This window comes from Protopterus annectens, chromosome 6.part1, assembly GCF_019279795.1.
Source record: "Protopterus annectens isolate FY-2018-M chromosome 6.part1, PAN1.0, whole genome shotgun sequence".
NCBI classification, from domain to species: Eukaryota; Metazoa; Chordata; order Ceratodontiformes; family Protopteridae; genus Protopterus; species Protopterus annectens.
In genome coordinates this window covers 123,583,689-123,610,642 of record NC_056738.1, presented here as the reverse complement: position 1 = coordinate 123,610,642, position 26,954 = coordinate 123,583,689, and the positions used below count along the sequence as shown (strand labels likewise).

At 38.2% G+C, this 26,954-nt stretch overlaps 1 protein-coding gene across 1 annotated transcript in view; it reads right to left on the bottom strand.

Annotated features, from left to right (window-relative positions):
* LOC122805263 (rap guanine nucleotide exchange factor 4-like) overlaps positions 1 to 26,954 on the bottom strand; it is a 1,439,269-nt gene that overhangs the window by 77,379 nt on the left and 1,334,936 nt on the right. The window contains exon 24 of the mRNA XM_044075352.1: positions 19,317 to 19,381. Within this exon, the coding sequence (XP_043931287.1) occupies positions 19,317 to 19,381 (65 nt within the window). The remainder of the gene's footprint in view (positions 1 to 19,316; positions 19,382 to 26,954) is intronic.

Sequence of the window (26,954 nt, the reverse complement as noted above, 5' to 3'; positions counted from 1 at the left end):
AAGAAATCTTCTGGAGTGCTTATCCATTTTTATGTGGTAATACGCATCCTGAATATCTGCTGAGCACATCCAATTGTCTTTCTCCAATAAAGGAAGGATAGACTGAACCTTGACCATCTGGAAATTTTCTTGTTTGGCAAATTTGTTTAAGATACTGAGATCCAGAATTGGTCTCCAATCCCCTGTTTTCTTTGGCACTAAAAAGAATCTTGAGTAGAATCTGGATCCTATTTGATCTGGTGGAACTGCTTGGATGACTCTTTTTTGAAACAGCATTTGAATTTCTAGTGCTGCTGCTTCCCTTTGACTGGGTGGGATGTTGGGAATTTGAGATGGTGACTTTGGATAAAGAATGAAAGGGATGTGATAACCTCTGGTTATAATCCATTGCACTCATAGATCCATTGTTATTGTTAGCCAGGCAGAAAGGTGCAAGGAAAAACATCCCCTGACTGCTTCCAGAGGAAAGCAATCGGGCCGCACCTCAGGAGTGCTGATAGGGTTGTCCAGAGAAAGAGTCTCTGGAGCCCTGATTATGCAGTCCTCCTCTGCCCCTCTATGGGTGCCTTCCTGATGAGTTACCCCCTCTGCGTCAGGAAGTATACTCACCATGTGTGTCACAAAAAGGACCCTGTGATTTCTTGTGCCACATCTTTCCAATCCTTTGGTTCCCAGAATATGGATGTTGAGGAGTAGAAAAACATATGCCCACAGCAGACAGGGTCTTGCCATCCTTCTCACACCTGGTCAATATGTCTTTTACTTTAGGGCCAAAAAGGGAGGATGTGTCAAGTGGAGCATTAAGTAAGGAAGACTTAAAAGGGTACACAAAGTCACAAAGGTGCATCCAGGTGTGACGTTGCATGACAATGCTTGAACCCGCTGCTCCTTCAGTGGCATGAGAGATTAGATACATGGAGGAGTTGGATATGGATTCCAGGGTGGCTAGCTGTGAGGCAACTTTGATAAGGACATCGTCAGAAACAGCTCCTGATAAGGTATCAGAGAGTTCACTGACTAAGTCTCTTTGATGCCTTGTGAAATGTGCCAGATAATTCAAAGACCTAATTGCAAAGGTTGATGACACCAAAACTCACTTCCCTAGTCTATCCACTGCCTGTGACTCCCTGTTCGGGGATGGACAGTCTGGCTCTTCTCGGCCAGTTCCTTTTTGGTGGAAGCCGCCACCAGCATCACATCTACTGGAAGACCCTTGGACCAATGAAGGTGTTGCTCAGGGGGAGATAAAATTTTGTCCGGCCTCCATGGGATCGGTTCAATGGTGTCAGGACTTTTCCAGGCACACTGCACGATGAGCTGAACAAGCTCATCTGCAGGCAGGGTCACCCAGGAGGTAGAGGGTTGAGCATGAACAGCCTGCAGGAACACGGACGCCTCGGAAGTGGGATTGGTGGGCTTCCAGTCATCCCTCTGCTTAAGCATTTCCAGGATGTCTCTGAATGAGACACCATCAGGCGGTGACTGTGGGGATCCTTCCCCTTCATCGTAGTCCTTGTCCTCAGTGAGGGACTCCTCTGGTGAGCCTACGTGCTTCCTCTTGCACTTTTTCTTGCATGATGTCTCTTCTGTGGGGGTTTCTGAGGAGGACTCTGAAGAAAGGGCACCCTGTGGCAGGGTATCCTGAGGCTCTTGCGCTTGAACTCCTGATGAAGTAGCTTGTGTTAGCTGTGGCTTAGAGGAAGGACATATTTAGGGTTCCAACACCGACGGCTTGCCTGCAGAGGCAAGAGCCCTTTCCATTGCTTGGAAAGCTGGCCTGCCTGAAGAGGGATGGGAGACTGGAACTAAGAAAGACAACCTCGGAACCAGGGTCATACCCCACTCCAAGTCCACTCCCAATGACGAAGCCTCAAGGGAACTTGGTACTGACAATGCTCCTGGAACAATGGATGGCACCATAGAAAAAGCTGGAGCCATGCCAGGAACTGAGGACAACACAGTCCAGTCTTGAACTTGATGATGGCCTGGCTCCAAATGAGTCAAAGACCAAAGGGTCAGCTCCAGCACCACAGTGAGATCCACTAGTGGCACCAAAGGTGTGGGAACCAATAAAGGCATTGGTGCCAAATACTTCGAAGCCACCAAAGAGGTCAAAGGGAGGAGAGTAAGCTGGAGTCCGTGGAGACAGATCCCCCAATCCTATGGGGAATGGGGGCTTAGAAGGTGTTGGCCACCCTCTGGCCATAAGCAAATGGTGAACAAGGCACACTATGTCCAGTTCTGAGAGGCTCCTGGTCGATCTGGTGGATATCCCCGACAGTGATTCTGGTCATTCTAGGAAAGGGCTAAATTGCTGCCCCAAAAAAGGATCAAGTAAAGGGGAACATCGGGTCCATGCAGCGATTTCCAATGGCATCAATGTCTCTAGTTTAGAGAGCTGTGTAGCAGGGGCTTCCAAACTTGGAACTGAAGCAGTAGTTAGGCTCAGTGTTGTGGTAGGTGTAGAAGTCAAATATTGAGGTTTAGGTGGAGTTGATGCCCTGGAAGTTGTTGGTGCTGATAAACTAGTTGTCGACGGTACCGAAGATGGTGCTGTGGAAGCTGGTTTTGACTCTGGAGCTGAAAGAGTCATTTTTGGTATTTTAGGTCTTGGTTTCTCCTTCTTTGTATCAGAGGGAGAAGAAAGAACCGAATGAGGTCTCTTTTTGTGTTTCTTGTGCTCTTTTCTGGAAGGGGTGAGCCCTCCGACGCAGAGATAGCCTCTGAGTAAGGCTTCTTAAGGAGGCCTTTCAAAATGAGTTTATTTTTTCATTCATTAAGGGTCCGGGAACTGAACCCTTGACAAATGGAACAAGGAGGCTGAATTGACAAATGTGGAACTCCCAAACAGTAAACGCACGATATATGAGAGTCAATGTTAGGCATTTTGCAACTACACTTGTCACACTGTTTAAACCCTGAGGCTCCTTTTTTCTCAGACATGATTCACAGAAAGGACGAATAGTATTAATAAAGGCTGATGAGAAAGAAGAAGTAAATTTAAATAATAAGTAAAGTTAATAAATTCTGAAAAAAATGCTTTATATTCAATAAAACTAAATACTTAGCTTGAGAGCAGGCTTGACACGGCTTTACGGCTACACGGCAAATGAGATCTGAGGTAACATGGGGAAGGGCATTGTGGGTAAAAGCTTAGCTTGAGAGTTTTTTGGCTGGCACGAGTTTGTTACAAGGCTGACTCGGTTCCGAGGATGGAACTGACACCCATCAGTAAAGAATGAATGAAGATTAACAACATTAGATTAATACTTCTGTAGGACCAGACAACATACCAGGCTGCATTCTCTTCAGTGCCACATACACAATATATGTACTTCTACTTAAACTTCCCAACCTCAGTCTGTTGACTGATTTTGCTCCTAATGACTAGAGAACAGTCACCATAATACAAGACTGTCCCCTTTATAGACCCAGGCAATTATTAGACCATCGGCCCCTCAAATCTTATATGCAAAGCCATGGAAAATATTGTAATTGAATGGAGATCCACAGACACGTGACTTAACTGATCTAGAAACCAATCAGTTTGGTTTTGTGAAGGGCAGGTCCTGTCTACTGAACATAGTAAATATCTTTGAAAATGTTGCAAAGGGTGTCGACAGTGGTCACCATGTGCACATTGCTTATCTTGATCTGCCCAAATCTTTGGTTACTATACCCTCCCTACTGGTATTTTTGAAAAAGTAGACAGACTTAATATAACCCCCACGTTGTCCTCTAGATTGACAATTGGCTATCCAACAGCTCCCAAGCTGGGAAAGTTGCTGGTACCCTTTCTGAATTTAAAGTTACATCTAGTGGGGTACAACATAGATTGGTGCTGTGCCCTTTCCTGTCTGGTGTTTATTTTGCAGATATTCAAAACAATATTCCAGAAATATAGTTGACCATGTTTGCTGGTGACTATAAGCTGGGCACTGTCATCCACTGATGCCAAATAGCTTCAGCAATAGCTGGAATATGCAGTGGTCTCAAGCAAAATGCAAAAAAAAAATGCATCATCATAGCATTTGGCAAAAAAACTGTTCCCTCCTCACCCTCCTCATATGTTATAACTGGAACTCCTCAAGAGACCTGGGTACTTAAATTGACATCTCTCTCTCTCTCTCTCTCTCTCTCATTCCATCATCATGTTTCCTCCATAGTCAAGAAATCCTTCTAATTTGCTTTGTTCTTTCCCAAAATAATATTATCTTCAGAATCCAAAGAAGTCATCCTACCAGTGTGCTCTTCTCTTATAAGAACCATCATTGCATATAATGCTAGTTTTTGTATATACAAATTAAAGCATACTGCTCAGCTGGAAAGGCCCTGAAGACTTCTAACCAAGAAATATAAGGATTTCAAATCCTTCCACTGTTGCGGCAGATTAGCATGACTCTCCTTATACTTAGTGTTCTGTGGAATGGCTTTAGGTGATCTGTGAAAACATCTTGTCTTATGTATCCACTTATTTCTTCACAAAGCCAGTGGCTCTTCAAACACCTGCATTTGTGAACCAAATTTGCACAAAGGAGTAAATAAGACTCATTGGAGGGATAGGTTCTTAACTCACAGATATAAATCTAATTATCTTCAAAAGTGCTTTTTAAATGCATTTTTGAAAGTTAAGCTCCCTATAACATTATTTGCCCACTAGAATACAATCCCCAGAGTCACCAGGTGTATTATTATTTTTTTTTTATTTTAGTACAGCTATTAGTCTGTCAGTGAAGCATCTATGTTCAGTCATACATTGTCTGAATTTAATAGTTTTTAATAGAGCAGTGCAGCCAGGAGTATAAGAAAGTTTATGTATTAAGTGAAACTGTGACTGTTACTAAATTCTAACTGAGACAGGTGTTCTAAGGAGGTACAGTGGGGAGTCCAGCCATGATAGCCTGCAGCAAAACAGGTGATCTTACTGCATGCATGTACTAATCTATGATTCAGGGATGGCTGAAGTCCAATAAGGAGTTGTAAAGAAGGGAAGGCTGCAGGTATAAGTTTGCAGTTGACAGCCTTACAATCTTGCTGCTTTAGTGAGGAATGACATAACATTGCAAAGTCTGAAATTATTATGGGTAGGCCTGACAATAGCATTATCAGTGTGGAAATCAAACTTCAGTTGATTGTTGAGGAGGCAGCCAAGTAGTTTGGTTGAATTAAACCTCCTAGACTGGAGTCCAGATATCTGACATTAATGCTCCACCTGTTCTAAGGTGGGAAATGAGTATTCCTGGGAGAGACTGATGAAGCTATATTATCACTAGGATAACACTGATTTTGTTTTGCTAGCATTTAAGTAAATGTCTAAGGCAGAGAGCCAGGTGTGCGGTGTGCAAAAGCTATGTTAGAGTTTAATCTCTGCTAATAAAAGTTATATTTGTTAGCAAGATAATTATTGGTACAGTGCATTAGTTATGCATTTCTACAGTAGTTAGCCATGTCATTTTCAAACATTTCAAACAGTAGAGTAATACCAGTGGGGAAAGGGGGTATCTTGGTTGTATACTGTCAAGGACAAGATTGGCAGTGCTGAACAGCTGATAACTGAGTATGAGTAAACAGCGGACATGACTGATACTGCAGTGCCAAAATAGTAATTCATAAGTTTGGAAGATGACTTTTTTGGTCTCCAATGTCTGAAGACTTTTTTTTTGTCCTGAGCTTTGCAACATTAGGTGAATGATGTGACAGTATGGAGACAGCCCAGCGTGCCTATAAATCAAGCTATGGATATGAGATGGAAGGCTAATTACTATTCCAGTGTTGACTAGCACAGTGCGTGATATGACAAGGCGACCCATTTTGTTGTCATTTGACTAGAGAGTTGAGAACCTCATGATTATACTTGGGATGAGACCTATACAGTTAAGTATCTTCAAAACATTGAGGAAACATACTCTTTCAGTTGCGTTTTTGATATAAAGTTATATGGCACCATCAGTCCTCCATCTAGATTAGACTAGATGGATTTTGCTACATCAAGCAAGTAGTATCAATCCCATGACAAGGATGGAGACCATGGCGAAAGTCTGAAATAAAACTGAAACTTATAAGGTATTACATTTCTCAACTGCCTTTCAAAGGTGAAGTTAGCAGAGCGATAGGATGGTAGGCATTTACTCAGGCCAGTAAGCAATCTTTGTCAAGTGGCACAACAGCTGCTTGTTTAGTGTATCTGGAGCATGATCTTCCTTATCTGAGCAATTAGTCAGTATGTGGACTGGATAGGCAATAGGCAACAGATCTGAAAGAAATGAAGAAATTTCAAGGGGGACATCTGTGGCAACAAGTACAGGTTTTGGTTTGTGTAGAATCTTGCACATAGTATTGGTGAATGTGACAAAAGAAATGTTGTGAGAGTAAGTACAAACTAACATTTTACTATTTACAATGACATTTATTTGAGAAGAATGTAATATTCTTAGATAGAATTCCAAAGAAAGATACAGGATAGGACAGGGACAGAGGCAGAGATAGAAACTAAAGTAGGCAGGTAGAAAAGAGAAAGAGAGAGTACAGCAGCAGCTACAGGAAGAAGAGAACAGGTAGACATGCTGTTCTTCTTGATAAGTCATGAAAATGGTAAATGTCTCATTTATTCATTTTGTTTATAACCGTACATATAGAGCTTGGTTAAGTACTTTAAATTATTGCTGATTATTATTTTTAAAAAAGTAAACCTTTGGCCCTTTTCTGAGGATGACATTTATGTAATTTGTTCATTTCCCCTTAATTATGAGCCGGGTATAATAAACTGGGATAAAAGACCAAAAAAAGTAGACAAAAAAAATCTGAAACAGCATTACTATAATATATCAGGCAGGCTTAACCTATACCAGAAATTGAATTAATTCTAGTATATTTCACCAATGCCAGAAAAATCAAATGGCAATATTTGTTTGCATCTTCTTGACTTAGGTTCATAGATTCATAGGTGTTTACTGGGTTAATGATCACAAGGACCTTTCTAAGCCTAGCCATATATCCCAAATCTCTGACAAGTTTTCGTACCCTTGATAAGAGTAAGCAGGGACTTGGGAGATGAAACATTTACAAGCAGAGGCCTGGGAGATGAACCATTTATAGGCTTCCTGTGTCCATTATAGATATAGGTGCCATACCAGGGATGTTTTTTTCTGTTTCCCCATCCATTTGTCTAAGTTACATTTGAATTGGGTTAGGGATGAACTCTGCTTCACTTGGAGGGGGAGCCTATTAGAGAGACAAGGTAGTCTCTGGGATACATACCTGTCTCTCTAGCAGGTCCTATTTATATCACAGGCAAGGTTTAAGTCTTTAGAGCAGGCAATTCTGGTGCTGTTTGTTTTGTTGATATGCAGAAGGTCCATCAGGGCAGGGTCTGTCAATGTCTTGTATTCCAGGCATAGATCTTCCCTCAACAGCTTGTAGGAGACATAATTCAGAGATAGGGCCTTCAGGTGGTATGTATAGGACATGTTACTTATGCCCTGTACTGTTTTAGTGAGGAACCTCTGTGGACATTCCAATTTTTGGATATACCTGGTTAGGTACATATCAAAGGGGGCATTGTACTCAATGATAGGTCTGATAAATGCCGAATAAAGTGGAACAGTGTCTTCCTTGGACTTAGATGCCATACCTTTGTTTATAAGTTGCACAGCATACAATGATTTTCTCTCTACTGTAGACACATGGTGGTCAAAGGCTGGATTATGGTCTATGTGTGTCCCCAGGTCCAGTATTATGCATTTCTTGTCATTTAGCTTTAGCCCATGGTTCTGACACCAATTATTTGTCTGTGTCAGCCCTTTTGGGAGAACATTTGTGTTGATGCTGGATTCTATGACTACTCCTAATTTGCAATCACCTGCAAATTTAGTCAGCCAGAGGCCACTGACATTGATCATGATTTCAGAGAAGTAAATGCCAAAAAGGAGTGGTCCCAGGACTAATCCCTGAGGGATTCTGCTTGTGACTGGCCTCTTTGTAGAGGTGGACTCCGCAATTATAACTTCTTGGGTCCTGTCTGTGAGCCAGCTCGCTATCTACTAGGTGACTTAAGGTTTATACCTAACCTCTTCAGTTTGCCAACAATTCCTGAGTGTGGTGTTAAGTCAAAAGCTTTGGCCAGGTCAAGGTAGGCAATGAGAAATGATTTGCTTTCATCCATTGCTTTGGTGACTTTCTCAAAGAAGTCCATCAAGTTGAGTAGGCATGACCTGCACTTGACAAAAACAAACTGGGTGGCTCCACTGACTGGAGGCTTCCTATTTCATTATTGATCATTTCCATGATAATTCTTTCCATGGCTTTGCATATGAGACAAGTGAGACTGATGGGTCTGTACTTTTCAGGGTCTGCTGATGGCCCACATTTGTTCAGAGGGATTACTGTTGCTGTTCTCCATTCACGAGGTATGAAGCCTGTTTGGAGACTAAAGTTAAATAGCAATTCTAGACAGTCTGATATGTCATGCTTTATGCTATATAGAAAACATCCCAGGATATTGTTTTTGGCCTTAGGGAGCATTAAGGACATGTTCCGTAGTGAGATTACAAGGAGTTATTTTCAATGGTATTTCCTGAGGGAAGGTTGAGGGGAAGAGAGTGGTACGAATGGAGAGATGATAAATCAGCAAGCAAAGGACAGTAGTATTGCTGGAACTGAATTCATCCTCAAGTCTTGGTGAGTACCTTCACGAGGTGGACCCTGTATTTTACAAACCTCACCAAGGTGACACTAATATATAGGGTGTTTATCATAAGTCCGAACACACAAATGTCTGAACGCTGAAACTTCAAACTGGGAAGTTTGAAGTCTAAAAATGTCGAAGCCGCAGAACACAAAATTCTTTCCCAGGGAAAGAATTTGGTGGGCCATTTCCATGGCTTTGCTATTTCCTCCACTGTGGTGCGATCTCGGATTTGGTATATTTAAGTAGGTGTGTGTGTGGGGGCACAGCCTCCCATGTTGAGGGATGTGAGGGCGAAGCCCCCCACATTAGCAACAATATGTAGTGTTCATGTGTTTCCGCGTTTTGTACCAGAACAGTGATTTTTTTTCCCTGGGAAAAAAATCACTGTTCTGAATGTTCGGAGTTTTCAGTTTTCAAACTTCTGGCTTCAATATTTACATATTTGAACTTATGACAGTTTGATTATGTGATATAGATCCAATATATAGACTATTTTATATAGCATACATCATAAACAGCCTAATCCTGGTAGGCACACTGGTGCCAGGACTGGAAAAAAATGACACTGTAGAATCCTCAAGACACGGAAACGTTTCTACAATGGGGCTTGGACATGCTCAGGGGGAGAATGGCCCCTTTTGGTAGAAGGAAGTAGTAGTATACAAAAATAAAAAAACTGATAGGCCAAAAAAGAGACATAAAGATGATATATTGGACTATTGAGGATAAGAAAGAAATTATGTATTGTTACTATTATGCAAGAAGCCCAGAGTTTCCAGACAGAAGATATACAATAAGATTAAGAGAGAGAAATTAGAGGAAAGAAAAATACTTGCACAAGAAAAACTGTTAGAAGCTTCAAATAAAAACTTTTGTTCATTAATACAACAGATTTATCAAAAACAATGCATAGACCAAAAAACATTGAGCCGTTTGGAAAAAGAAGTTATGAGGAAGTGCAAAAATATAAAGAACAAAATCTAGAGAGTTTTGAAAAGTATAAAAAAGAAATAAGGACATGGGAAAGAAAGATAAATCTGATATGGTGCAATATTTATGCCTAGGAGAAAGCCAAATTAATCTATATAAAAAAGCAGTCCCAAAGATATTCAAGGAGAAATACAGGAAAAGGCATCCAGATATGGAAAATGTCAGAATATAAAAAATAAGATCACAAAGAGAGAATGTAGAAGAGAAAATTGGTAAAGTAGAATTAAAAAAAATAGAAGGTTAAGTTATGGAATACCTGTGAAGTGAAGGATGTAGTGTAGAAAGTCTAACACAGATTATATCACAGCAGGATGGAATGAGTCCCCAAAGTATGAAGAAACATGAAGAGCAGGAGATAGCTGAAGAAGAAATATGGACATGTGAAAGAAAAAGAGATGTAATATGGTGCTATATTTATGCAAAAGAGAAAGCAAAACTAATCAATACAAAAAGGGCAGTGCCAAAAAATTTTGAAGAGAAATACAGGCAAAGGCACCCGGATATGGACAATTTTACAATACAAAAAATAAGAAAAGTAGAAAACAGGATTATTAAAGAAGAAGTTAAAGAAATAGAAACTGAGGTTATGGATTACTTGCAAAGTGAAGGATTTAGTGTAGAAAATCTAATTCTGATGACACCACAGGAGGATAGAGCAATGGATCCCCAAATTAAGGAGAAACCAGTACAGCAGGAAACATCTGATTGGTTGCCATGTGAAGATACTTTGGAGACTTCCATAGGAAACCAGTACAAAAGTTCAGTTGGAGTTCAACAGCAAGGGAAGGAACAGGAAACTATGGCTACTCTGACATAGTCAATGTTCCCATATGAAAGAGGAATGGATGACACAGGAAGAACCTGAAGAGAATGTAGCACAGGAAGATGCTCTGGAACTTTCTGTAGAATGCTTGAAGGAAATGGAGAACAAATAATGTGCCTTTAATTTACAAGAAAATGATCTAAGAGAAGAGTTGCTTGATTTAACAGAGATGGACAGGCACATTAACAGCAATGAAAGAAAGAGACTACAAACAGTTAATAAAACCCAAAAAGTTAGAAGTTTGATAAATCAAATGAACACAGTATTTAGGACTGTTCATAGAAATTCATGTGATATAACAGAAGTAAATAAGATATATTACTGTGGAGCTCAATTAATAACAGATAAAGTCTTACCACAAAAACACAGGGCAGTAAGGAAAAGGAAGGGGAGAAATCAAGCGCCATAATGAAAGTATCGAATAGGGTAAACTATAAAGCAATTAAGACAAGAAGTGTCACTGTTAGTACAGTATAAAAGACAGAACCATTCAACAAAAATGCTCAGAAAGACAGATGTGATAAAAGCAATGTGCAGTATCAGAACAGATCAGGATCTATCGTGCACTATCGCAAATAACTAAAAATATCATCCCAGGCAGAAAAACTTAGATATGCAGATAAATATAAAGGAAAAGCACAAAATAAGCAATTTACTGATGACAAAAAAGTTTTATAGAGAACGTGGAAACAAGGCAAAATGAACTGAAACACCACCAAAAAAAGAAGAAATAGATACATTTTGGAGAAATATCTATGAAGCTCCTGTGAAACATAACAAAGATGCTGAATGGATAGAAGAAGTAAAATAAAGAATAGGTTCAAATGTACAGGATATGAAATGGGATGAAGTAATAGCCAGAGAGACTGAAACAAAGTTAAGAAAAGCTCCCGATTGGAAAACCCCAGACCCAGATGCAGTAACTAACTAGCAGTAGCTAAAAGTATTAACATTGTTACATGAAGATTTAGCCATGAGTAAGAACTATTTATATGCGTACCCTGAACAGTCATTAAGGGCTTTTCATCCAGAAAAAAGGAGGTCATTGTCCCACTGTACTCATCCCTCATTAGACCCATTATAGAATACAACGCCCCGTTTGGTATGTACCTCTCAAGACATCTGCAACAATTGGAAAGGCTGCAGAAATACCTCACTAAAAGAATCACAAGCCTAAAGCAGATGCCCTATGCTGACCGCATTAAAAAACTCCAGCTATACTCTGTCGCATATCGTCTACTCAGAGGCAATCTCTGCTTAACATACAAGGCCATGTCAAAACCCAGAGCTGTTGAACATGCTACACAAAGAAATCCCAATCACTCAGAGCCACACGTTCCAGGGATCTAAACCTTGTCATCACAATAAACAAACATGCTGGAGGGATAGGTTCCTGACCCAGAGACTCCCCAGACTCTGGAATAGATTGCCCATACATGTCAAGCAGAGTGCCTCTCTGGCCCTCTTCAAAAGGAACCTTGATGATTGGATGGGAGAAAGGAAATTCACCTCGGGGATCATGTCAGTTGCCCTGCTAGACAGGGGTACAGGGAAATAAATAGTGTGGGAAGAAATAGCCAGGGAATTGTTATGGCTAGGCTTGTATAGGCCCTAGGGCTGATAGCCTATTACCAACCTATGAACCTATGAACCTGGTTAACAGTAAAAACAATACTCCTATTTAAGAGTGAGCTTGCAAGCTATCTTAGAAACTATAGACCAATAAATTGCCTTCAGACGACATATAAACTATACACTAGATTTGATACCAACAGAGTTTATAGTCATTCAAAAGAAAACTCAATCATGGCAATAGAACAAAATGGTAAAAAAAAGAAAATCATATCAACAAAGGATCATTTGTTGTTAAATAAAGTCATAATGGAGAAGTGCATAAAGGGGAAGAATCTAAGTATGGCATGACTACACTACAAAAAAGCATTTGACTATATCCCACATTCATGGATAAAAGAGTGCTTAAAATGTACAAGATACATCTTACACTCATCAATTACATTACAGTGACCATGAAACAGTTGCAAACCACTTTGCAGTTAAGCCATGATAAAGAACAAACTATTCCTTGGATAAAAATTCAAAGGGGGATATTCCAGGATTACTCTTTGTCACTGCTGCTCTTTTGTTACAGATTAGGTCATGGCTACAATTTCGCTCCCAGAAATCAACAAATTGTAAAGATTTCTCATCTTCTCTTTGTGGATGATTTAAAACTGTATAGTTCATCAGATGAGGAACTGAAAGCACAACTGCAAGTGGTCAAAACTTTTTCAAATGTTATAAGAATGTCATTTGACTTTGATAAATGTGCAAAAGCAACCTTTAAAGCAGAAAAAACTGCAGCACCAAGAAAACATCAGCATGGGACAGGAATGTGATATAAAAGAACTTGAGCAGAGGACGTGTATAAATATTTAGGAATTGATGAATGATCCAACAATAAAACATGAATAAATGTGAATAAAACCTAGTAAGGAATATTTTAGAAGACAAAAAAATGAATACAGAAAACAGAGCTGACATCTAGGAACAAAGTCCAAACTATAAACCAGTTTGCTCTTCCTGTCCTAAGTTACAGTTTTGGAGTGACTGACTGCCCCAAAAGGTATTGGATCAGTTGTACAGGAAAACAAGAAGGATGCTTCATGCTTATCAAATGATTTATAAAAATCAGTGTACACCAAGTCTATATATACCCCATTCTTAAGGAGGTATGGGCCTCCTCGAAATTCATTACATGTATACATCTGCAACTGTAGGATTGCATACATATGTAATGACCTTGCAAGACCCAAACATAGTGAAAGTTTTAAAACATAAGGAGAAAAAGTCTAAGATGACTCCTCTGCTTAGTTTAGTTGAAGCATATCAGTGTCAAGCTAGAATATAAATCAAACCAGAAGTAGATAAAAATCAGGCAGAAAGTGAATGTGCCAAAAAAACAAAACAAAGAATATAAGGTGAAGGATCAGATGAGAAGGCAAGTATTGTGGAAAATGCATAAATATAGTTGCAAGTACAGAAAACTCTTGGAACAACCTCATGTTGATCAGGATAAAAAACAAGAATGGTTAAGGAGAGGTAAATTTAAATCAAAAGACAAAAGGTTAATACTGGTGGTTCAAGATTGTGGACTACATACTCACTGGTTTACAAAGCCCATCGAACATGTGGGAGAAACACACAAATGTAGGTTTTGTAAAACGGAATTGGAAACAGTTGTACATCTTGTTGCTGGTTGTGATATACTAATGGCAGAAGCACTGTACACTGAAAGGCATAATAATGTGGCAAGACTGTTGCAATGGGGTTTGTACAAACATTATAATACTGAAGTGCCTGAAAAACATTGGAGACATGATCCACAAAGCATTATAGAAAATGATGAAGTTTATATCACATAGGATCACCCATTACCAACAGTTAAAAAAATAGATGTGAGAAAACCAAATATAGCAGTCCATGAAAAGAAGACAAAAGTAGCACTGATCGCTGAAATTGCTACACCCAGTGACTACAGTGTCTTATGTACAGAGAGACACAAAGTCATAAAATACCAGGATTACCAGTGAAAAATGAGGGCAATGTGGAAGAAGGGTACCTAGACAGTTCCAATAGTAGTAGTAACAAAGGGGTCTTAAAAAAATAATTTAAAATTGTACTTAGATATGTTACCGATACATACAACTCTATATGAATTGCAGAAGGTTTCATTACTGGGAATATTGTAGGTGCTGTGAACAGGACTTCTGGCTAACATCAAAGACTGAAACAATTCTACTTTCACAAAGTTTAATTATACTTTGATTTAGAAATGGGGTCCATTCCCATCATGGTATTAGAAACCCAAAATACTTGGAGAAATTAAAAAGGGAGACGACATTCTAGGATATTGTCTGGGTCCACTGATGTAGTGTTCTTGGCCTTAGAGAGAGCATTAAGGACCTGTTCCCTAGTGAGAGTAAGAGGAGTTATATTTGATAGTATTTCCTGAGGGAAGGTTGAGGGGGAGAGGGGGTAAAGTTTGAGATGAATTTGTTGGCCAGTAGGTTTGTTGTATCTTCTGGCTCAGTATAAGTGGGTCCATTAACAGTGAGCTCTGCACACAAATGTGTATTGCATTTGAGATTGTGGACATAGCTACAGAATGCCTTTTGGTTGTCCTTGGTCTGGGAAGCCAAATTTACCTAAAATTTGGCTTTGGTAGACTTTACTTGTCCTCTGAGTTGTTTGTTTAGTTTGATGAGAGTGCTTTTATCCTGGTGGGTGCTAGACCTCCTAATTTTTGGCATGATTTTCCTTCTTCTGTTATACAGTCTATTGATGGTGTGATTCCACCAGCATGGCTTGTTTCTTGTGTTAGTTCTGTACTTCCTCCTGGTTGGTACAGCTGTCTCTATACAGCTGATCACATGAACCAAAGAAAGAGTATGTGTACCATGCAACCTTAAAATATAAGTTGTAACCACAGAAGAAGGCCCACATCATGCAGGCTCAGCCAAGAATCGTATAAATATCACTGCACACTAACCATGTGATAAAAATAATTTATTACAAAATGTTACACACTTTTTGCTGTTTCTTCAGAACAATCAGTAACACTAAACACACCAGTTTTAAAATCTGCATCATGATCATTTTTGAGATGTGATTGGACAAATAATTATTCAATTAAACCTAAACAATTGGAAAATAGTAAAAGGTTATTCAAAAACAATTTACTCATCTTAAAAACAATGTACCTGTCTTAAAGAACAATTTGTAAACTATTAATTTGTAGAAATTTGTCATAAATTCTTGATGTACCATGAATAAAATAAATTTATTTTACCATACAATTCCTAAACAATAAAAAATATCTACAAACGTTAGATACGTAAATTCATAACTTTACTGCCCTCATTTTTAACACAAGATAAATGAACATGCAATATAAATTCATAGGTATTGGTGAAATTTCAAGGGTGCTTTTACAGGAAAAATGTCAACTCAGGGCATCTGCAACTATACAGGGCACTGCCATGCACTTGAGGGAAAACTGATAAGCAGACCCTGATGATTTATGGATGAAGTATTTAAGGAGCTATTCTGAAGTTAGGTCAGGAAGAATTAGCTTTGTCAAGAATGATGAAAAGAGGGGATTTGCCTGAATGGCTACTCCTTGGCTACTACTAGTGCTGGTCTCACCAGTGCTTCATACTGCAGGGTTACAGTGCTCATTTGCTTCTTCTGTCACCAGAAGGAAAACAGTAGCACCAATTCCAAGATGAGAAGCAGTCCAAAGGATCTTTAGTGATCAACAGTCTTGTACCAGATGATGGAAGGGTATGTAGCCTTGTTGTAGCCTTTTCCTAGTAGATGCCTTGACCAGCAATCAGACCATTCAGGAAGATCCAACACAGACACTCACTGCCCAATCAGAAGCAGTCAGAATCAATGCACTCTGTTCCTTCTCTGATCAGGAGCAAAATATAAGCACGAATTCCAAGCTAGCACCTATGAAGAAGTTATTAGGCTTTCTGGTGATCAGCAGTCTCCAGAAAATAATGTTCCTATGCTCCTTCTCTAACCAGGAGCACAACAAAAGCACTAATCCGAAGATGATTGCTAAGAAGCAGAATGTGGGCTGTCCAAAAATTGGTGGTCTTGGAGTAGATGTTGCAGATTTTAAATGTAAGATGGAAAAATTGTTTAATATTCTAATAGTTGCAGTGTGCAGTAAGCAGTTAGATATGAAAGAGGGGTTAACTTAAACTTTAACTATCTAAGTGGGGAGCCACTAATTTTAAAATAGCAAGATAGATTGGAAGGGGTGGGCACTTTGTGCTCTTGTTCTGTGGAATACAGTTGGATGGTCAATACATTTAAATAGCTGAAGGAGTGTGATTTCATATAAATGATAACGTTTTACCTACTCACAATAGCCAATGAAAGAGGAGAGGGAAGAAAATAGGTGGTAATTAACATAATGGGCAGGTAACTAGAAAGACAATTGAGTTTAAATACACAACAATGTCAGGGTGGGAGGGTGAGGGAAATTTAATTTATGTGTGACTCACAAGAGACACAGCTGTGGTATCTTTCCTAGTTTAAATATGCAATTAAAAGCAGAATACAAGTAAAACAAAGTGTAAAGGAAATACATCACAGCATACAACATAGCAACAATGCAAAATACAATAAAGCAAAAACAAATTGACCTTTCTGTCACAGGAATCTCTAGCAAAGTCTAAGTGAGCTTTTCCAGTAAAGCTCTGTTAATGCTCAATTACCTTAGCCAATTACTGCTTACAGACGTTGCCTAGTTTGAACGAATCCTCCTGGCAGAATCAAGATGGACATTAATGTGGTATTATCTTTAAACATACTTGGACAATGGGGAATATTTTGTTGTATTCAAGCTAAGTATCAACAACAACAACAAAAAAATCTGCAATTATGTGCAGACAAGTGCATACAGAATTAATTCTAACACTAAAGTTCCCTAGACTTTTCCGTTAGATGAAATAAACATGTGAATAATAAAGTTTGCATGAATCACCATATGAGATTTTAATAAATTCTGTGTAACACAGGAAAGAAGAGCCCACAGTTGAATGTACCCTGTCAAATGAGAAGTCTTTCAAGTGTTTATCATTGGAATTAAAAATGCATGGATTACTCTTGATTGAAAACATGACTGTAATAAATGTGAAATAGAAACTGTAAGAAACGGTCTCAGATAAGTGTGTAAATGGTGAGCGAGTACATATAGGTGCCTATGTCATTGAAAGATGAATTTAAATTTGGATAATGCCACTGCAATGTAAATAGGAACTAGAGTGCTCACTTAGCTCATATGGAAATGTTGTCACTTTTTGGTGGCTAGTATTGACCTGCTGAAGAGATTTCACTGCCCATCATCAGCAGTAAAAGAACTGCCACCAGAGCTGTCTTAGTCTGAGTCCAGCATTGCTCTAATATATCAGGAATTAGCCAATTGTGCAGTTCAATTACATACATAACACAGTTATGAAAATATCTGAAGAGACAGTTGCTGTTCAGTACAGTGTACTTTTTCCTCTCAAAGTGCTCAATAATAATTCATGTAAGTGAACTGTTTTCAGTAATTCTTGATCAAATTTATCAATATAAAATGTAACAAGTGTTTTTTTTTCTCCAGTGCACAAGCCTCACATATACCCTGCATTCCTTACCCCTGTTTAATTATTCCAAACTACTGCAAGGTCACAGAACCTCAGCAAGAGATTAAACCATTGTCTATAATAAAAACTTGTTGAAATTTTACTTTGTGGACTTCTGTCAAGTATGCAGTCAAGCAATTCACAGCCATAAAGAGTTTTGATTTAGTACTTTGGGATTCAGTTGCTTCTATTACAAGAAATCAAATTATTATAGTTTTTTTTGTCCTGTGCATATTAATATTAAGCAATAATAAGCTAAAACATAATAATGTGCCATGAGGAAAAGGAATGCCAACCTGCCACATTAAAGAAAATGTTCTGTGAATATCCAGCCTTAATCAAGCTGAAGACAAATCTTTAAAGAGATACTTATAAAATTAAGCTTAACATTTTTCTTAAGTAGTTAGTGCTGTATAATCAATGATCCAAAATGACGAAAATCTTCTGTCAGACTTTTTGGTTAGCCATAATGACATCTGGGTTTGCTGGCCCCTTGACTCCCAGCCTTGGATTCACAGTCAAATGAACAACTCAGTTCCCTGACTGAGACACACTACCAGTTTGGGACCCTAGGGCAGTCCTAGTCCAAGGGAGATTAACCTTAACAGTTCAGAGCTCTTGGGTTCTGCCAGTTGTAGCAAAACTTGAGGGGCGCTGACTTGTGATCCAGTACTGTACAAAGTGCTGGTATACTTTTATTTGTTCTCTTCCTTCCCAAGCTTCAGTGAGTATAGGCATATAAGAACAATGGGTTACAATGCCTTAACTAGAGATCCTTCATTGTACTTTTATTTTATATTCAAACTTGCAGGATTTTTGTCTTATCTCTGCTGAGGGTGTATACTGTATTAGCTCAATTTAAAAGTTTTCTCTTGTGAACCAATGTCACATTGTCAGTTCATTCAACAATTTTGCCTCAGCCCTCTGGTATCTGGTGTGCTGGTCAAATTCTGTTCTCCAGCAGTGCAGACCTTAGTGTAGTATACACCTTGCCCATATGCCAATAGGCTAAAAACATGTTTGCTGTATGGTTGCTCTGTTGCACACAGTAACCAAGTTATGACAGAAGACCAGATGATCTGGGATCAACTAATGACCAGACCAGTGCATGAGCTGGCAAGAGAGGGTGTAAGTGAGCAATCACTGTTAGCTAGCTCATCTCTGAGAAGGAATTTTGCTCAACCCTTAATGTTGGAAAATCTTGGCAAAAGCTAAGAAGAATATATCAGGAGAGCTCAGGAGAAACCACATGCAGGACCCTGCCGAGCAATGCTTCACACTACAAATGGGGAGAGGTATTTGTGGAAACATGCATGTGCAAAACAAGCTGAGAGCTATAGATCTCACGTTGGCAGAGCATATGGCATGACTCCATGGCCAAGGGATTAGAGTTAATAGAAAATCTGGTAATTAATGCCTGGATTATGGCCCCATAAAAGATGGGGAACTAATATTTTGCAGGTGTAGGGAGAAAAAGCATAACATATTGTATATCAGCCTGTAGACCATTCCCCCCACTAAGCATCTTTAATACATAAATGTCTGCTGAGAAGGACAGAGTGAATAGAACCAGACTGCTTATGCCATTTGCATTTAGAATACAAGAAGAACTTACCATCTTTTCAAAATTTACTAAATTGTCAATTAATGTCTTGTTGCCTTCATGTGTAAAAGTCATATCTGTAAAGAAAAAAAAGTTTGCAAATTTTTACAAGGCAAAAAATTATGAGAAACATAATATCTACTGATATTCTCTTGTCCATATTCTGAATAAGACTCCATGCAAAACATCAGCTGTATGCTTCAGACTTAGTATTTCCAGTTATTTAGCAATATTTCTATTATTTTTTATTCATTATATTAATTCTGTTTGCCTACTTACTTGACAGTTCCTAATACAGTTCTTAGAATACACTTGTTCTAAATATTCACGCAGAATATTTATATTTTATTTATTTGTAATTTGTTATATTTATACACAACATTTAGATAGTAAGAACTTTAATAAAAAAATAAAAATCTGTAAGGCAGTCTTGCATCAATACAAAGCAGTACTTCACAGAGACAGAACCTTAAAATTTATGTGTCGTGTAAGTACATCTTCATTCCTGCAATGAATCTAAAGTTATTCTCAGTAAAGAATTTTTAAACCAGGTAACTTGTTATACATAACTCCAGAATCAGTGTCATCAATCACGTAATCAATCATTTGTTTGGTCAATCATTTGAGGTAGCTTCTGAAAATATGATGCAATGATCAGCACTCTCCTTTCAGTTACGTACATATTGCTTGCTGATTACAGAGATATTCTCCTTCATTGCTTCTACAAATCCCATTTTGTAGGCCCCTCAGCAAAGTTGTTTAGTTAAGCTGCGCATAATGTTCCTATCAGATGCCGACTTGCAATGGTGGATGATTATGTGGTAATTGGTTCAGTATCATTTTAAGTATATAAACTTTGTAATCTTTTCCTTTATCTGTCACATTGAATGAAAGCAGTCTTAGCGCTATAGTCATCACTGTGAAGTTCGTGTAAAATTAGCTTTTTACTTTACTTTACTTTTTATTTATTAATTTGTCAACTGTTTGATGGAGTGATCCAAAGATGCTGTTCAGCCATGACCCAGACTGAAAGGCAAAGCCATTACAATGAATACATGTCACAATCAGTTTTCAGGTTACAGATTAATCATTCAAAGTATTGCATACAGAGCAGCATAAAGCAAACCACATAATTTGCACTTACCATTGTGGTTATACTTGATAAAAAAAAAATTAGAATTCAAGCAGTTTTATTTGAGTTTTTAGTGACCAGTTTTTCAGTATAACCATAAATTATTACAAGAACAATTAGCTAAGTGTGGTGCTGCAGTAGCGTTGTCGCCTCACAGTTAGACGTTGCCCGTTCAATTCTCAGTTAGAGCGTCTTCTGAGTGTCGACATGCGTGAATGGGCATTCCTTCATTGAAGGTTGTGCGTTAGGCCCGGCAAGCCAGCATGTAAAAATCTACTACCAATCATTAGCGGACCGGAGTTTCCGCTGTGGCGACCCCTAACCGGGAAAAGCCAAAAGACACAAACAAACAATAGCTATAACTATTATAATTTGCACAGTTGAAAAAAATAATGACGAATACTTATAACAATAGCATAATGTATATGAGCCTGTGGACCATTTCCCTCACTTCAATAGATAGTAGGGGGCACAGACTGATAATTTCTGGGGCAAGAGAGGGCAGTATTTTAAAAATAAGCGAGTAAGGCAGGATCAGTTTTAAATTCCAAGACTTGTTAAGTGTGAGTTCTGGAATGCAAGTCTGAGTATGAGAAAATGGGAATAGCATGAATTCAGACTGACAGAGTTACTGAAGATGCCTATACAAGATAACATCAAGATGAATAACAATACATGTAATGTCATAGTTGCATAACTGAGAATCATGGGTCATGTTTTATCATCAGAAGGTATGAAATTAGACACTGAAAAAGTAAGAGTCATAGTGAAGATTCCTTTTCATGAGGACAAGCAAGCTCTCAAGAGATTTTTAGAAGAAATGCAGTAGCTTCCTAACTTTATTATGAACCTGCTAAAAGTGTGTTTATCTGATGCGGAATGGAACTGGAGTATAGAGCAAGAAAACAGCTTTGAAATGATTAAACAGTTACTAATTAATACAATCAAAATGAAGTATTCTGATGTCAATAAGTCACTCACTTTATAAGTAGATGTCAGTCAGAAAGAACTGATACAGAGGTCCTGCAAAAGCTAAGCTAGATGCCTATGGATTAAAAGCTTTTACAAAATGCCAAAGGATAGAAAAAGTACTACAAGCCATAGCGTATGGTTGTGAAAAACTCCATGCAGATATATTTATGGGGAAGCTCTAGTAGTGATACCAGACCATAAGCCACATTTAGGAAGTCTTTGTACCAGGCATCACCAAGATTCCAAAGAATATTGCTGAGATCACAAATGAATCCAGCTGTATGTATGACAAATGTAGCAGCCTACTGTGTATGAATGAAAATCTGCACTGACATCACTGCATACTGATCATGGAATAGGCTATGGTTAGGGATAAGAAAAAAAATCAAATTGCACAAGGTTGACAGCTTGACTTGCTTTCACTCTCACTCACAGCTGATGATATGACTGCGGCTAACAAGTCAGGGAATGAATGTGAGAGCAAGGAAGGGGTTTGATGAATGCAGTGGAGAGGATCAAAAGTTAATTAAATAAAATACAAAATAAAAAAGCAGCAGAAAGATGAAATTACTTTTTTTCAGAATATTTGGAAGGTTGTGGAGTAAACATGCTATCAATTTATTCTAGTTTAGAGACTGTGCATTTAATATATGTCGACAACTATTCAAAATTTCAGGAAGTCACAAAATTATATGACACAAGTGGCAGTGTTACCAATGTGGATAAAACTGTAGTTTTGAAATATGTGATACCTAATGTTGTTGTACTGATAGCAGTCCACAATATTTGAGTATTGAATTCAATAAAATTGCAGTGCATTGGGAATTTCAGATTGTGACCCCTAATCAAACTATCCACATTCCAATGGTCAGGCTGAAATAATAGATTAAACTGTGGAAAAAACTCATGAAGAAAGCTCAGAGTTTTAAACTGTGCCTTTTATGTAGATGTACATCTAACCTTGTTGGAATATAGGAACATTCCCTTTTGTTGTGTATATCTATCACTTTTACTGACAGGTCATTGATTAAAGAGAAATGAAAGGCCCAGTCATGAGTCTAATGCAGTAGCATTGAAAGTAAGCCATCTAGACATGTGTTCTGACAGAGTGAAAAAGTAACATAGAGAAACACTCAGAACAACTGTTTAAGAAAAGGTGAGTAGTTGATGTATTTTACTGTTTATATCAATAATGGAAAACTAAAAGGAAAAAAGGAGGTACTTGTTTAAAGTAAGTGCATCCCAGAAAGACTATGATGAGTACAAATACTGTATCTGACAAGCCTCCATGCAAGGGGGCAAGCACAAGGCCTGTATAATGAGATTTGCAGGGACATCTGTGAAAGTACCTAAAGAGCCATTTCCAAATACAGAAGTAGAATACTCTGATAACTCAGGTAAATGTATTGGGATATTCCAGTTAATGTTCTGAACATGGGAACTGTAAACGTGCAGGCCACTGGTTTTCTCCAGTAGTCAAAATATGTCCAGCAAGATATTCAGTTGCAAGGATGGTTAAGTACTAAAATATGTTTTGATGTAACTGCTGCTTACTATTGTGCTAATACAATACTTTGGCTTTGTAATGGAAATATGAATAATGAAAGTGACTCTGGATAACTGAAATGTAACAGAGATTTATATATAGCAGAGAAATGTATGAAGTTTATTATAGTGCCAGAATAAGGATAAGGAATATTTTTTTATGGAGAATTATTGAAAGGACAGTTTTAAATAGCAGTGGGAATTTCATCTAAAAGAAGTAGGATATAATATATATACAATGTTCCTTTAAGAAATTGTCATGTTGACCAAAACTTACTTAGTGAACATGTAGTCTGACTTCTTTTTGTATGAAGCAGTTTGAAGTACATATATGTAGTATGACTCCTTGTTTTATAAAGCAGTCTGAAGTACATGCATGTAGTCTGACTTTCTGTTATACAAATCAATCTGAAATACATATATAGTGGATATAAAAATTGTATGTACCCCAGTTAAAATGCCAGGTTTTTGTGATATACAAAAATGGGACCACAAGAAATAATTTCAAAACTTTTCCCACCTTTAATGTGACCTATAACCTGTACAATTCAATTGAAAAACAAACAAATATGTTAGGGGAAAAATATAAAAAACGTAAAATAAGCTGGTTGCATAAGCGTGCACACACTTAAACTAATACATTGTTGAAGCACCTTTTGATTTAATTACAGCATTCAGTCTTCTTGGGTACACACCTGCCATCAATTAAAGAGACTCTGATTAACCACAAATAAAGTTCAGCTATCCTAGTAGGATTTTCCTGACATTTACTCAGTTGCCTGCTACAGCAAAAGCCATGGTTTGCAGACAGCTTACAAAAGCATCAAAGGGATCTCATTGTTGAAAGGTATCAGTCAGGAGAAGGGTACAAACAAATTTCCACAGCACTGGATATACCATGGAACACAGTGAAGACGGTCATCAAAAAGTGAAAAACATATGGGACAACAGTGACGGTGCAAAGAACTGGACGTCCCTTCAAAATTGATGAAAAGACAAGATGAAAACTGGCAGAGGCGCCGGAAGCTGTTGAAGATTTGGGGGGGGGTGAGAGGGGCACTTAGTGATCTAAAAAGGGCAATTTTTTATAACTTTTACCACAACATAGGTTCACATGGAGGACTTTTTAAGCTTAGCTAATTCCCTTTTGGTGCTTGATTATTGAATTAACATTTTCTGATTGGTCTTACCTATCCCATGACTGATAATTGTATATTAGCCCTAGTGAGAATAACTGTAATCATTCCATAGGTAATTTGAGGGGACCCATATAAGGGATGCAGCATTTAGGAACTGCCTCTATCCATTAGTGGCATGAGGGGCAATCCTGGACTACATTTTCTATTGCCCATCATTAAATCCAAGTTGCATTTCTGGATTTTATTTTTTACATTTTATAGCACAATGCACAAACACTAACAGATATCTGCTAAACAAAGCAATACTGTCTCACAATGAAAATAGACTTGGCATTAAAACTTCTCTGTCCTTGAAACTCACATTCATTGAAACAGCATTAAAACTCACACCACATCCAAAGAAAATGCATCTGGCCAGTGGTGGATAAAGATTACCTTTGTGCTGTTTTCAAGTCAGAGGCCCCTTGCGCACAAAACAAGAAACATACATGCATTCTTTGATACAACTTCCTGACTTTATTAAATTATATTCCTTATATAATACAGCACACTTGTTAGACTTAAGTCAAAGCGCATTTTAAATTTATTGTTTGAACATTTTTCCAGTAGGCAATGAAGCAAAATGCATGCACCAATAATGACACAACTGCCCTATTCAGAACATTTCCATGATAACAGTCTACTTCTACACACTATATATATATATATATATATATATATATATATATATATATATATATATATATATATATATAAATACAAATACAGAATCACAGTAGTGTGAGCCATAGGCATGTTGCACAGCTTCTTGCACTTATTTTCAATGGGGGGGGGGCAAACACCAGGGACACATTTTAAACATTAGTTGTATAATTTTGGAAAGTTGCTTGCATAAAATGTTGTATTACCTCTGTACATTTCACTGCCAAGTCTTGAACCCAGAACCCTGTACACTACAGTCAGAGCAACATACCACTAACCTAAATCAGCAGTTTCCTGAAAGACGGGAAGACAAACTTAAATGGCTATCATTTAGTGAATTCAGTTCTCACCTATCACCATAGCTCTCAACCTCCTAGCACAAAAATACAGAACAAAGCCAATAACAGGGGAATACATCCCCAAAATAGGGACACATTTCAAATACTGATTTTACAAACTTAGAAAATTGCTAGCATAAAAGGTTTTGTTTTACTGCTCCTGAAAACCAGAGATTTAATGAGGAACAGAACAAAACACAAATGTGAGGCATAGATTCACAAGTGATGGTGGCTAGGGACTTTAGGCTCTTTTTACCTGCACCCAAGGTGCAGGATTTGAGCCTGTGTACCTCTAGCCACCAGATGTATCCTGTTGGGGGCACACGCATACGCACACACACACACACACACACACACACACACACACACACACACACACACACACACACACTCTGTTTTCTTAATTTCACTTCTAATTTTTTAAGATATATACTGTGTCTGCTGTATCTAGCAATTTATATGCAAATGAAAGCATTTGCATCTAAGTTTCATTCTGGGAAAGTAAGCCATGTATCTTTTGTTGCATTGTTCCTGATTTTGATTTTCAATTGAAAATGTTTTCACATTTTCAGGTAAATTTATGCAGCTGTTCTAAAAGCAAGTGACATACCTGGAAAGGGTGCTTGGCTAAAGAAACTGTACATAATATTATGGAATAGATCTCCTGAGAAACTAGCATAATAAAAATGTTATATAAAATAGTATAGCTAAATGATGCAATTGGTGTAGGCATAAAACACTAATGCCATGACTAAACCCCTCATGACCCATGTTTGAGTAGTGGTACAGGTCCCAGCTGGAGATGGCATGTAGGATAGAGGAATGATGAGACTTCTCCCATAGTACCTCCTTCTGAAGTGGAGGGGGAGGAGGAGTTGGGGTGCACTTCGTGCATCACCAAAGACGTAGAGCTGTTCCCCTCATAGATTTAGTACACATAACCCTTAAGTGTGTTATGCATAATACCTCAATTGGCAGGTGGGGTGTAAGTGAAAAAAAAACAGAACCTGAACCTATCCCACTTACAGGTGCATGGCAATTAGTACAGTGAGATTACCCAAACAGGAAGCAGAAGAGGGATTTTTAGAAGCTCTTCGTGGTGGTGAGGCACATGCTAGCCATGAATTTCTTTGTTGGTGAAATGAGTTTCAGAACTACGTCATATATCCTGGGATATTAACCATTCCACTAGCAGCTGTGTTATACCTTGTCCGAAGGTAAAAAGTGCGGTCATCTGTCATCATCTTTTCCTCACTGACACACATGCACATCCCATCTGTTTTTGTTTTAAGGGGGGGGCCTTGTGAGTTCCATTTTCAAGAAATCATCTATGAATGGCAATGATCTCAATGACTGCAATTTTAATAACAATCCTTTTAAAATGGTTATTGTGAAAATGGATTACGTATAGCCTGTTGCAAGGCAAACAGATGTATCAATTGTAAAATACTTTTAACATTTCTTCCCTCAGATTTGGTGCATAAATAGCTTCCAACACTTCATTGTTTCTCCCTGATATTTTTACTGCCCTCCTCTTCTTCAATCATTCCTTCTAAGAAAAGATTATTCCTTCTCCTTATCATTAGTTCTTCTACCACCTTTGCATCTCAAAATATGGTTGTTTTTTCATCTAACCAAACTTACATCTTTTCTTGCCCCCAACCCACTACACTTCTTCTTACTTGGTCCAATAATCTCTTTTCTATGTAACATGTTTTTCATGTCTTCATTGCGTTCTATCTCCTTCTCTGCAACATTTAGTCTGATTACTCATCTCTCTCTTACTTTTACTTTTCTGCCCCATTTCCCAACTACCATCTTT